General features: G+C 38.7%; 1 protein-coding gene across 1 annotated transcript in view; it reads right to left on the bottom strand.

Moving 5' to 3' along the window:
• The window catches only part of clstn2a (calsyntenin 2a), a 628752-nt gene that overhangs the window by 48816 nt on the left and 564936 nt on the right, over positions 1 to 15000 (bottom strand). Inside the window, exon 10 of the mRNA XM_061941840.2 lies at positions 5486 to 5648. Within this exon, the coding sequence (XP_061797824.2) occupies positions 5486 to 5648 (163 nt within the window). The remainder of the gene's footprint in view (positions 1 to 5485; positions 5649 to 15000) is intronic.

Here is a 15000-nt window from a genome sequence, read left to right on the forward strand (position 1 = left end):
AGAACACACACACACACACACACACACACACACACACACACACACACACACACACACACACACACACACACACGTAGGAGAGGAACAGAAATAGAGATTAAGATGTCTGCCTTGGGGGCTGCAAGCATTTCTTTTGATATGTTGAGGCATGAGCAAACAGGAAATGGGAGTACAAGGTGGAAGTGATCACATTAAAGTGAGGTGGCGTCATAAAAAATGTGTTTTGCCGCCTAAATGGCGCTTCTCGCAGCCCTCTTGATCTCTAAAAAGCCTCCTCTCCCGATGACACTGTGCTTCATCGTTTTGAAATTCCTTTCATCCTCCGCTTTATTGCAACGTTCCTGTTGGTCGTGGTGGCTTCTTCTTCTCTCCGTCAGCTGCCATCGTGAGAGAAGACCCCGCAGGAAGGATTAGGCGAGTGAACGAGTGAATGGGCCACCACTTTGCCAGCCATTACATCCCAATGAAGCGGCCGTAAGCCCGGCTGAGCTGCAACTGATAACTTTGCAGGCCATGAGTGAGCCAGATTGCCTTTCAGTCTCTCCTTTCATGACCCTGCCCCCTTTTTTTTTTGGACTCACAATCAGCATCACAATAACAAAGTGTGTGGAGTAAGGTTGTACAATATACCGGTGCTGGTATAGTATCCTGGTACTCATAGTCAAAAACGGTACTATACTCTCTTTGAAAAGTACCGCTTCCCGGGCACTTTGCTGGTTTTACGAGCAGCATGTTCGGCAGCGCACGCACACAGAGTACTTACAAGCAGACACGGTGTGTAGACAGAAAAGGGAGAATGGACACATTTTGGTGTAAAAAGTAAAGATAAAGGTGAAGTTATAACACTGAAACACCCTCAGGAAGAGCTGCTTTAAGACATGGCTAGCTAGCTAGTTGTTTTAGCTACTTCTAAATCACTAATCCTGGCCTCCATGGCGACAAATAAAGTAAGTTTCTTACAAGTAGCATTATCACTGGAGGACGAGGAATAGCTAAACATGCTTCACTACACACCGTAGCTCACCGGCGTCACAATGTAAACAAACGCCATGGGTGGATCCACACCTGACATCCACTGTAATGATACCAAGTAGAGGAGCGTATCTAGTCGATACTACTATGATTACGTCGATATTTTTTGGCATCACATCTTCTTTCGTTTTTAAAAAAAATTGTATATAATGTTTATAAACTCAGTAAATACAAACCCCGTTTCCATATGAGTTGGGAAATTGTGTTAGATGTAAATATAAACGGAATACAATGATTTGCAAATCATTTTCAACCCATATTCAGTTGAATATGCTACAAAGACAACATATTTGATGTTCAAACTGATAAACGTTATCTTTTTTTGCAAATAATCATTAACTTAGAACTTCATGGCTGCAACACGTGCCAAAGTAGTTGGGAAAGGGCATGTTCACCACTGTGTTACATGGCCTTTCCTTTTAACAACACTCAGTAAACGTTTGGGAACTGAGGAGACACGTTTTTGAAGCTTCTCAGGTGGAATTCTTTCCCATTCTTGCTTGATGTACAGCTTAAGTTGTTCAACAGTCCGGGGGTCTCCGTTGTGCTATTTTAGGCGTCATAATGCGCCACACATTTTCAAATGGGAGACAGGTCTGGACTACAGGCAGGCCAGTCTAGTACCCGCACTCTTTTACTATGAAGCCACGTTGATGTAACACGTGGCTTGGCATTGTCTTGCTGAAATAAGCAGGGGTGTCCATGGTAACGTTGCTTGGATGGCAACATATGTTGCTCCAAAACCTGTATGTACCTTTCAGCATTAATGGTGCCTTCACAGATGTGTAAGTTACCCATGTCTTGGGCACTAATACACCCCCATACCATCACACATGCTGGCTTTTCAACTTTGCGCCTATAACAATCCGGATGGTTCTTTTCCTCTTTGGTCCGGAGGACACGACGTCCACAGTTTTCAAAAACAATTTTAATGTGGACTCGTCAGACCACAGAACACTTTTCCACTTTGTATCAGTCCATCTTAGATGAGCTCAGGCCCAGCGAAGCCGATGGCGTTTCTGGGTGTTGTTGATAAACGGTTTTCGCCTTGCATAGGAGAGTTTTAACTTGCACTTACAGATGTAGCGACCAACTGTAGTTACTGACAGTGGGTTTCTGAAGTGTTCCTGAGCCCATGTGGTGATATCCTTTACACACTGATGTGGCTTGTTGATGCAGTACAGCCTGAGGGATGGAAGGTCACGGGCTTAGCTGCTTACGTGCAGTGATTTCTCCAGATTCTCTGAACCCTTTGATGATATTACGGACCGTAGATGGTGAAATCCCTAAATTCCTTGCAATAGCTGGTTGAGAAAGGTTTTTCTTAAACTGTTCAACAATTTGCTCACGCATTTGTTGACAAAGTGGTGACCCTCGCCCCATCCTTGTTTGTGAATGACTGAGCATTTCATGAAATCTACTTTTATACCCAATCATGGCACCCACCTGTTCCCAATTAGCCTGCACACCTGTGGGATGTTCCAAATAAGTGTTTGATGAGCATTCCTCATTTTTATCAGTATTTATTGCCACCTTTCCCAACTTCTTTGTCACGTGTTGCTGGCATCAAATTTTAAAGTTAATGATTATTTGCAAAAAAAATGTTTATGAGTTTGAACATCAAATATGTTGTCTTTGTAGCATATTCAACTGAATATGGGTTGAAAAGGATTTGCAAATCATTGTATTCCGTTTATATTTACATCTAACACAAATTCCCAACTCATATGGAAACGGGTTTTGTATATTGCTGCCTTTGCACCTGTCAATGTTTACTTTTGTATGCACTAGAGATGCGCGGATAGGCAATTTATTTCATCCGCAACCGCGGCAGAAAGTCGTCAACCATCCGCCATCCACCCGATGTAACGTTTGATCAGAACTGCACCCGCCCGCCATCCGCCCGTTGTTATATATCTAATATTAATTAAAAAAAAAAAAAAGGGTGAAAACTACGCGAATTGCACCTTGTGCAGACAAGATTTTTCGATCGGACACGGAGGAATTAGCGATGTAAAAGACCACATTGGGACAAAAAAACACAAGTCTAATGCCGTTGCTAGCGATACAAGTGGAAAACTTTCAACGTTTTTCGTCGCCCAAACAGATTCTTTGGATGTGATAAATGCCGAAGTTTTATTTACGGAGGCAATAATTGAGCATGGACTTCCAATCGCACTGGCTGATCACATGGGACAGTTAAATGTTTGTAATGCAACCTTTAAAAATCATTACGCGGTGATCGCGATCCCAAAAATTAACTTTTCTTGCATGATAATGTCCAGAAAAACTCACTTTATATTACTATAGAGTCCTTTTAACGAATGAGTTTGATGGTTTATCACAAACCTTAAATGAAAGAAGTCCTTTGTTCTCCTGCACCATGGCCTTGCTTCGTGTTTGGTGCGCGTGTCGGCTGTATTTCACAGCACGACATACTGTTAAAAGTGTTTATACTATTTATACTTTCAATTAACAAATTGAAGTCTTGTGAAAGGTTGACAGGATAACTGGCATTAACTGTCAAAATAATTTCAAACTATTGAAGTTAGCTTACAGAATAAACATGCCAATCAACCCATATGATTTTTGCTGTAATATTTTTGTTTTGAAAAGTCACTGTGACTGATAGAAAAGTGATGGTTTTAGCAACATTTTAACCTGTCTGAATGCTAATAATCATTTTGCGTCGGGGGGCGAAGCCCTGAACCCTCCACCAGGACTTTGTCCTGGACCTACCGGGGCCTGCGGCCCTTGGACCCTGGCTACTAGGTTTTTCTGATTTCAAAGTTGGCAGGTATGGTGAGGTTATAAAGCTTTTGCCTGTTAAAGAAAGGAGACTGATCCAACGCAGCACAGACTTGCGCGTGCCACGCTGTCACGACCCAGACGCACACCAGTGCGCAATCATATGGGAGCCGCGCTGAGCGCACCTCCAAGCGCGTCTCGCTGCCGGCGACGGCCGGGTATGGGCCCACGCTCCAGCGCCATCCATTTTCAGGGCTAGTTGATTCGGCAGGTGGGTTGTTACACACTCCTTAGCGGGTTCCGACTTCCATGGCCACCGTCCTGCTCTCTATATCAACCAGGGTGAGCCCCACCCCTTTCGTGAGCGCACTGCGCGCGGAGAGTGACCCCTGTTACGCGCCCCCGGCAACAGGGGTGGCAAGCAGGTAAGCTGCGCGGGCGGAGCGCGCGGAGTGACCCATGTTACGAGCCCCCGGCCACGGGGGTGGCGGGCAGGTACGCTGCTTACCTGCTGCGCGTGACGCCGGCCGCGGCGAAAGCGGACGAGGCGGGGTGTCGGTGCGGTGGGCGCGGTAGTGACCCTGGACGTATGTCGGGCCCTTCTCGCGGATCGCCTCAGCTACGGCTCCCGGTGGGGCCCTCTCGGGGGAAGGGGCCTCGGTCCCGGACCCCGGCGAGGCGTCCCTTCTCCGCTCCGTAAAAGTGTCCATCTCTTTTTTTTTTTTTCTTCTGTTGTGGCATATGCAGCAGGTGCCTGCTCGTTTTTCGTATGTGGGTAACAACATTTAACTATGTATATATATTTCCCAATTGGTTTAACTGCCACCCGCAAAAAAAAAATCTAATTAATCCGCCCGACCCGACCCGCGAGCGGATAAAATCTTATTTTTTTAAATTTCATCCGCCCGATCCGCGGATAATCCGCGGACTCCGCGGTTGTGTCCGCAAACCGCGCATCTCTAGTATGCACATTAAATCAACAACAAAATCCTGACTTTGGAGCAATGTTCACGGACTCTAGTATTTGGCTCTCTATTAGATGCAATGGTTTTTCCCTATTGGGACCATGATTTATGTCATCACTTGTTCACACCTCCTCATATGGAAGCTACTTTTCCTTATTGATGTCTCAAGAAGGGTAAAAATACAAGAACACACACACACACATACACTGTCTATGTTTACTTTAGTATGCACATTAAATCAACCAAAAATCCTGACTTTGGAGCAATGTTCATGGACTCTAGTATTTGGCTCTCTATTAGATGCAATGGTTTTTCCCTATTGGGACCAGGATTTATGTCATCACTTGTTCACACTTCCTCATATGGAAGCTACTTTTCCTTGTTGATGTCTCAAGAAGGGTAAAAATACAAGAACACACACACACACACACACACACACACACACACACACACACACACACACACACATGCACATACACACACAGTCAATGTTTACTTTAGTATGCACATTAAATCAACAAAAAAATCCTGACTTTGGAGCAATGTTCACGGACTCTAGTATTTGGCTCTCTATTAGATGCAATGGTTTTTCCCTATTGGGACCATGATTTATGTCCTCATATGGAGGGTACTTTTCCTTGTTGATGTCTCAAGAAGGGTAGGAATACACACACACACACACACACACACACACACACACACACACACACACACACACACACACACACACACGCACCAACCTTGCCAACAGGCGCCCACTGTGAGCTGCGAGTCGATCTTTGAGGCGTGGAAGGGCCAGTCGTCCGTCACCAGGTAGGGTTCATAGGTCACGCCGTCCACAAAGAGCGTCACGGCAGGAAACTCCACATTGATGACGTAATAGTGCCACTCTTTGTCACACATCTGCAGAAGAAGAAAGGGAGTGGGTCACTAGGCAACAAGGCTTTCTTTGCACGCGGCCATGAATTAGGAGGGAGGAACCGCCGGCAATGACACTTGTTTCCTTTAGGAAGCAAGGATACGCTTTTTCACACAAACGCATCCTTGAGGCCTGCTGCTTTGCTATCGGGCACGGATGTCTGCGTCCTAAATTCATGCAGGACCCGAGAAGTGGTGTGAGGATGGGTGTGTTGACACCTTCTGAACCACAAGACTTGAAGGTCTAGGTCAGGGGTCGGCAACTCAAAATGTTAAAGGAGCCATGTTGGACCAAAACTTTAAAAGAGCTGCAAAAAATGAAAAGCCTTATGTAAGTTTTATAATGAAGTGTTTGTATTAGCCTACTATCAAAATGACTAAGTAAAGCTTCGTTGATAGAAATGTTGAAATGTAATATTTATTCCATACATTGTTGCAACTAGTGTTGTCCCTATACCAATATTTTGGTACCAGTACCGATAAGTACCGAAAAGTATCAAAATACATTTTGGTACTTTTCGGTACTTTTGTAAAAAAGTACCAATATACATTTTGGTACTTTTGTTTTGCAACTAGTGTTGTCCCAATACCAATATTTTGGTACCGGTACCAAAATTTATTTTGGTACTTTTCGGTACTTTCTTACAAAAGTACCAAAATGTATTTTGGTACTTTTCGGTACTTTTGTTTTACTATCAAAATGACTAAGTAAAGCTTTGTTGATAGAAATGTTGAAATGTAATATTTATTCCTCACATTGTTGCAACTAGTGTTGTCCCCATACCAATATTTTGGTACCGGTACCAAAATGTATTTTGGTACTTTTCTGTACTTTTTTTACAAAAGTACCGAAAAGTACCAAAATACATTTATAATACAATGTATTTTGGTACTTTTGTACTTTTGTTTTACTATCAAAATGACTAAGTAAAGCTTCGTTGATAGAAATGTTGAAATGTAATATTTATTCCACACATTGTTGCAACTAGTGTTGTCCAGATACCAATATTTTGGTACCGGTACCAAAATGTATTTTGGTACTTTTCGGTATTTCTGTTTTGCAACTAGTGTTGTCCTGATACCAATATTTTGCTACCGGTACCAAAAATTTATTTTGGTACTTTTCGGTACTCCCTTACAAAAGTACCAAAATGTATTTTGGTACTTTTCGGTACTTTTGTTTTACTATCAAAATGACTAAGTAAATGTTCGTTGATAGAAATGTTGAAATGTAATATTTATTCCACACATTGTTGCAACTAGTGTTGTCCAGATACCAATATTTTGGTACCGGTACCAAAATGTATTTTGGTACTTTTTTGCAAAAGTACCGAAAAGTACAGAAAAGTACCAAAATACATTTTGGTACTTTTCAGTACTTTTGTAAAAAAAAGTACCAAAATACATTTTGGTACATTTCGGTACTTTTGTTTTACTATCAAAATTAGTAAGTAAAGCTTTGTTGATAGAAATGTTGAAATGTAATATTTATTCCACACATTGTTGCAACTAGTGTTGTCCCCATACCAATATTTTGGTGCCGGTACCAAAATGTATTTTGGTACTTTTCGGTACTTTTTTACAAAAGTACCGAAAAGTACCAAAATACATTTATAATACAATGTATTTTGGTACATGTGTTGTCTTCATTATAACACACGACTTTTAAAGTAATTTTGATAGTAGGCTAATATAACAAATATAGACACTTACATCATGTGTTGCCTTCATTATAACACTTATATAAGACTTTTAAAGTCATTTTGATAGTAGGCTAATATAACAAATATAGACACTTACATCATGTGTTGCCTTCATTATAACACTTATATAAGACTTTTAAAGTCATTTTGATAGTAGGCTATTATAGCCAATATAGACACTTTGCCTTCATTTTAAGACTTATAAACGGCTTTTCATTTTTAGTGATTAATTTTTTGTATTTTTGGTCCAATATGGCTCTTTCAACGTTTTGGGTTGCCGACTCCTGGTCTAGGTCTAAGTCTAAGTGGTGACAGTACACCTACTTTGAGACAAGAGCTATAGTGATGCATCCTTGGTTATGCTTTAAAGTCATATCGAACAATTGCAAGGACTTTTTACTGTCAATATCGGCTGCTGAGTTTCTTTTTTTTTAATGTTTTCTGCTGGTGGTGTGCCTCCGGATTTCGTCAATGAAAAAAAAAAAGTGCCTTGGCTCAAAAAAGGTTGACAAACAGTGTCTTAAACCACGTACGCTAGCCATCGGTGGTGTTGTGTGTTTTGCTTTTGAGTATTATTGCAAAACAAAACTCCAAATAACATGTCTGCTAGTAAGTGCCATTTTGGGGTCCTCATACACACACACACACCATAATAATACCTGTATGTTGAAGCACAGTACGTCTGACTATGGTGCGGCTTTGTAGCTTACCAAAGTCGTATTTAAACATTCTGACGGACGTAATGTTCTATATTCTCTTGTGTGTTTTGGTTTTACGAAACGCAACCTTGATGCGGTGACATGCGGCACCCTGAGGCGCACTCCGGTAAAAGCCCGTAGAGAAAGCTAAAAGGTGTGACGTCACGTCGGCCGGCCCGTGTTTCGTCAGCTCACGTTCAGGGTTCAGTCGTGCACTCCAGGAGACGAGCGGAATTAATTGGCTTTTAAAAAGCTGTCTGGCTGAGTGCCCGTGGAAATGAATGCTAAGTTGTTTTGTCTCTGCAAGTCTGGCTTTCTTCCTTCTAAATAAGCAACGTGACGGTTAATAATAAACAGCACATGATTCATAGCAAGGCACACGTTCAAATTGTGGAATTTGAATGTTTATTGACTGCATCGGATCCAACCAGTGTTAACGGCAAAACCTCCCGTATTTTCCCAACCATAGGGCGCACCGGATTATAAGGCGCAATGCCGACGAATGGTCTATTTTCAATATTTTTTCATATATTAGGCGCACCGGACTATAAGGCGCACTGCCAATGAATTCAGTGGCCTAGTGGTTAGAGTGTCCACCCTGAGATCGGTAGGTTGTGAGTTCAAACCCCCGGCCGAGTCATACCAAAGACTATAAAAATGGGAGCCATTACCTCCCTGCTTGGCGCTCAGCATCAAGGGTTGGAATTGGGGGTTAAATCACCAAAAATGATTACCGGGCGCGCCCACCGCTGCTGCTCACTGCTCCCCTCACCTCCCAGGGGGTGATGGGTCAAATGCAGAGAATAGTTTCGCCACACCTAGTTTGTGTGTGACAATCATTGGTACTTTAACTTTAACTTAATTGTCTATTTGCGATCTTTTCTCATACATAAGGCGCACCCGATTATAAGGCGCATTAAAGGGGTCATACATACATACACATATATATACACATATACACACACATATATATATATACACACACACATATAAATATATACACACATATATATACATACATATATATACAAACATATATACATACATACATACATATATACATATATATACACACACATATATATATATATACACACATATATATATACAAATGTTTCATATATACACATATATACATACATACATATATACACATATATACATATATATATACATACTTTTATATATATATATACATACTTATATATATATCAGTGACGTGCGGTCACTAGAAGGCGGGGCCTCACCTGCCTCTAGAAAGAAAATGTAAAGAATGTAAAGGAAAAAAATTAATTAAATTGTTAAATGTATCCAGTGATTATACTATAAAGTTATTTTCCATTTAACTTCACCAGTTTTAGATTATTTTTATTCAAAATCGCTGAATTTTCACATTTGCCGTTCAAATACTGAGAAGAGACGGTGAGGTGATCAGCAGCCAGTTGAGGCACGTCACTCAGTGCCTCAACATGGATTGCGCAATGACTCGGCTAACTGCTGGCCTGCTGTGCAGTGAGACCGTATTGCTATATGAATTATATTATACATTTCCATAGTTTATTTAGCTGAGGTATATAATGTACAGTGTATTTTGTCAACAACTGTATGTGTGTAACGTATTTCTTGTGCTGAGCGATCATAAAACTGCTGCGAAGATGCACTGGCTGAGGCTCGCAGTAATCCCGCCTCCTGGTGCCGGTTAATGCACCCCCGCCGCAGAATGCACCCCCCGACGGGAGCGCCACACCAACCAAAGCCCACACCCAAACCCTCCACGTGCAAGACTGAATCCACCCAAAAAAAGTCACTTAACAAGAAGCCAAAAAGTGCAAAAACAACATTGCTCGCGCCGGAGGAGCCGTGAACGACTGCAGGGACACAACATTAGGTACACCTGCAGACTGCAACACAGATTTCATAATTAATTCATTCGCAACTCCTCCAACACGTACACCACTGTTCCCGCACTTATAAGTAAAGGTAAGACCATAATAACCTTTTTTTAAATACATGTGCTTTTTTGTGTGCTACAGTTTGTATGTGTAAAGTTAAAGTTAAGTTAAAGTACCAATGATTGTCACACACACACTAGGTGTAATGAAATTTGTCCTCTGCATTTGACCCATCCCCTTGTTCACCCCCTGGGAGGTGAGGGGAGCAGTGGGCAGCAGCGGCGCCGCGCCCGGGAATAATTTTTGGTGATTTAACCCCCAATTCCAAGCCTTGATGCTGAGTGCCAAGCAGGGAAGAATGCTGGTATGAGCTTTTAAACATAACCCGTTAACTGCTGCCAATCAAATGGTGAATAAGATACTCTTTAGGGTTCATATTTTTGTAAATCTGACTGTGATGAAGTCAGTGCCTCACCAGCCATCAACCTCACCGCACGTCACTGGTATATATATATATATATATATATATATATATATATATATATATATATATATATATATATATATATATATATATATATATATATATATATATATATATATATATATATATATACATATATACATACTTATATATATATATACATATATACATATATATATATATATATACATACATACATATATAAATATATATATACATATATATATATATATATACATACACACACATATATACACATATTTACATACATATATACATAAATACACATATAAACATATATATATATACACATACATACATATATATACACATACATATATACACATATACATACATATATACACATATATAAATATATATGTGTGTATATATATGTGTGTGTGTATATATACACACATTTATATATGTATATATACACACACATATATATATACACATATATACATATATACATACATACATATACATACATATATACATGCATACATATACATATAAATGTATATACATATATACATACATATATATACACACACATATATACATACATATATATGCATGTATACAAATATATATTTATATACATATAAACATACATATATACATACATAAATACACATATATATATATACACACACAAATATATACATACATATGTACACATATATATACATACACACATATATACATAAATACACATAAACATTTATATATATACATACATACATATATATATATACACATACGTATATATACATATATATATATATATATATATATATACATACATATATACACATATATACACATATATAAATATATATATGTGTGTGTATATATATATAATATATATATATATATATATATATATATATATATATATGTATGTGTGGGGAAAAAATCACAAGACTATTTCATCTCTACAGGCCTGTTTCATGAGGGGGGTTCCCTCAATCATCAGGAGATTTTAATGGGAGCATACACATACCATGGTTTATATAGGGCACAGAGTGGGTGGGTACAGGCTGGCGTAGGGGCGTGGTGATTGGCTCATGTGTTACCTAGGAGGTGTTTCCGTCTGTGGCGGCATGCTGTTACAATTTCGCTGCGCTTGTTGAGGGATGACAGGTCTGGACGGTAAATAATAAACAGTTTCTCTTTCAAGCATAGGTTGCATCTTTTATTACCACTATTGTAAGGTGTGCTGGATGCAATAGTGGTAATAAAAGATGCAACCTATGCTTGAAAGAGAAACTGTTTATTATTTACCGTCCAGACCTGTCATCCCTCAACAAGCGCAGCGAAATTGTAACAGCATGCCGCCACAGACGGAAACACCTCCTAGGTAACACATGAGCCAATCACCACGCCCCTACGCCAGCCTGTACCCACCCACTCTGTGTCCTATATAAACCATGGTATGTGAATGCTCCCATTAAAATCTCCTGATGATTGAGGGTACCCCCCCTCATGAAACAGGCCTGTAGAGATGAAATAGTCTTGTGATTTTTTTTCCCACACATACATATATTGCGCTCTACTACGGTATCGAGCACTATTTTTTGGATAACCTTATTAAGATATATATATATATATATATATATATATATATATATATATATATATATATATATATATATATATATATATATATATATATATATATATATATATATATATATATATATTGTCAACAAATGCATGAGCAAATTGTTTATGAACAACATTTCTCAACCAGCTATTGCAAGGAATTTAGGGATTTTACCATCTACACTCTATAATATAATCAAAAGGTTCAAAGAATCTGGAGAAATCACTGCACGTAAGCGATGATATTACAGACCTTCGATCCCTCAGGTGGTACTGCATCAAAGAGCGACATCAGTGTGTAAAGGATATCACCACATGGGCTCAGGAACACTTCAGAAAACCACTGTCAGTAACTACAGTTGGTCGCTACATCTGTAAGTGCAAGTTAAAACTCTATTATGCACTCTATTATTTATACACATCATATTGTCTTCAAAGTGTTCATCCATCCATCCATTTTCTACCGCTTGTCCCTTTTGGAATCAGTTATTAATGTTTACATTGATTCTTATCAGGAACTCTGCTTCACTATACAAACTTTTCGGTTTGCTAACCATGTTCAAGAAACAATTAAGTTTGTAAATGGAGGTTCCACTGTATACACAATCTATTATGTTGGACAAGTGTGTATATAAAAAGTACACAATAGTGGTTGTTAGAGACACACAAGCATAATGATGAAAACAATGTTCTTAGTGGGGCTTTTTAAAAGCACTTTTAAACTCCGAGACTTACTTAAAATCGTTGAAAAATAGAATAATATGGGAATTTTAAATCTGACCTGTCAAGAATTGTGTTGTATCAAGACAATATCTGCTGTTTTTGCTCCGTCGCTCACAAAAAGACTTCACTTACACACAATAAAACTCTCCCGCCGTGTCTCGCTGCAACAGCAATGTTTTATTGCACCAAATAAAACGACAGCGATGGCATCGTCGCTCTTGCGCAAAGATCCGGCGAGACATATTTACGACCCGAGTCACAGAGGAGCCGACATAAAAACGCCGGGGAAAGTAGCCTTTCATTCCAAATAATGACTCATCTTCCTCTGCTTGCATTAACGTAATAACAATATATTTGTTGGCTTGATTTGGAGCGACTTGTTGTCCCCGGAGCACTCGGGCGGGCGGTAAGAGGGATGGAGAGAGAAAATACAAGACGGAGACATAAGCCGCCGATGCTTAAGTATGTTGAGTGAAAGCTTACGTCTTGCTTACAGAGTCTGCACTCAGTGGTCTCTAAAAAAGGACCAGGCCATTAAATGGCCCCCAACTAGAGACACACACACACACACACACACACACACACACACACACACACACACACACGCACACACACACACACATTCTTGTATTTGTTACCTTCTTGAGACCTCAGAAAAATGCCCCCCCCCCTCTTCATTATTTACTTCGTTATTACAGTATATCTCTTTATAAATATACAGTATATTTTTAATTTTTTTAAATTAATTTTGGCCAAAGGGGGAGCATTTCAATTTCTTACACACACTTGTTATTTCATATGTTGGCCAGAGGGGGAGCACTTCAAATTTTTTACACACACTTGTTATTTCATATGTTGACCAGAGGAGGAGCACTTTTAAAAGTGACACACAGCCAATTAGAAAATTCCCTCCTTTGTGGGACCAGCCTTTCTAGATATATAAAGATGTGTATTTACAACATTAATGATATATACATACTATGCACATATAAAGAAGCTTCTTGTGAAAAATGAGTTGGAATTTCACAAGAAAAATGTCACAATTTCACAAGAAAAACTGAGAATTTTGGCAGTATTATAATAAAAGTTGACATTTTACTTGACGCAAGTCAAAATTTTACAAGAAAAACTGAACATTTGTGCAATATTATGATGAAAGTTGGAATTTTACTCAATAACAGTCGCAATTTTACAAGAAAATCTTCAAATTTGGGCATTTTTATGAAAAGAGTCGTAATTTTGCTCGATAAAAGTCACAATTTTATAAGAAAACTTTAGAATGTTGGCAACATTATAATAATAATCGGAATTTTACTTGGCAGAATTATGACAAATGTCATAATTTTACTCCAAAAATTTCACTTTTTTACAAGAACAACAACAAAAATTGGCAATATTATCATAAAAGTCAGAATTTTACATGACAAATGTCACCATTTAACATTAAGAAGTAATAATTTTACACAAAAAAAAGAAATAATTTTACGAGAAAATATTGCAATATTACAGAAATAGAAATTATATGAGAAATTGTTCCCAATTTTATGAGAAAAAAGTTGACACATTGTGAGAAAAAGACTGCTTTTAGTTAGTTAATTTTGGGGGGAATTTTTTGTTCGTAATTGGCATTTAATCTTCATTATGTACTTCGTTATTACAGTATGTCTCTTTATAAATATATATTTTTAATTTTTTTAAATTAATTTTGGCCAAAGGGGGAGCATTTCAATGTCTTACACACACTTGTTATTTCATATGTTGGCCAGAGGGGGAGCACTTCAAATTTTTTACACACACTTGTTATTTCATATGTTGACCAGAGGAGGAGCACTTTTAAAAGTGACACACAGCCAATTTGAAAAATCCCTCCTTTGTGGGACCAGCCTTTCTAGATATATAAAGATGTGTATTTACAACATTAATGATATATACATACTATGCACATATAAAGAAGCTTCTTGTGAAAAATGAGTTGGAATTTCACAAGAAAAATGTCACAATTTCACAAGAAAAACTGAGAATTTTGGCAGTGTTATAATAAAAGTCGTCATTTTACTAAACGGAAGTCAATACCGTAATTTTCGGACTGTAAGTCGCAGTTTTTTTCATAGTTTGGCCGGGGTCCAGTGCGACTTATATATGTTTTTTTCCTTCTTTATTATGCATTTTCGGCAGGTGCGACTTATACTCCGGTGCGACTTATACTCCGAAAAATACGGTAGTTTA

This window comes from Nerophis lumbriciformis, linkage group LG03 (assembly GCF_033978685.3).
Source record: "Nerophis lumbriciformis linkage group LG03, RoL_Nlum_v2.1, whole genome shotgun sequence".
NCBI lineage: Eukaryota > Metazoa > Chordata > Actinopteri > Syngnathiformes > Syngnathidae > Nerophis > Nerophis lumbriciformis.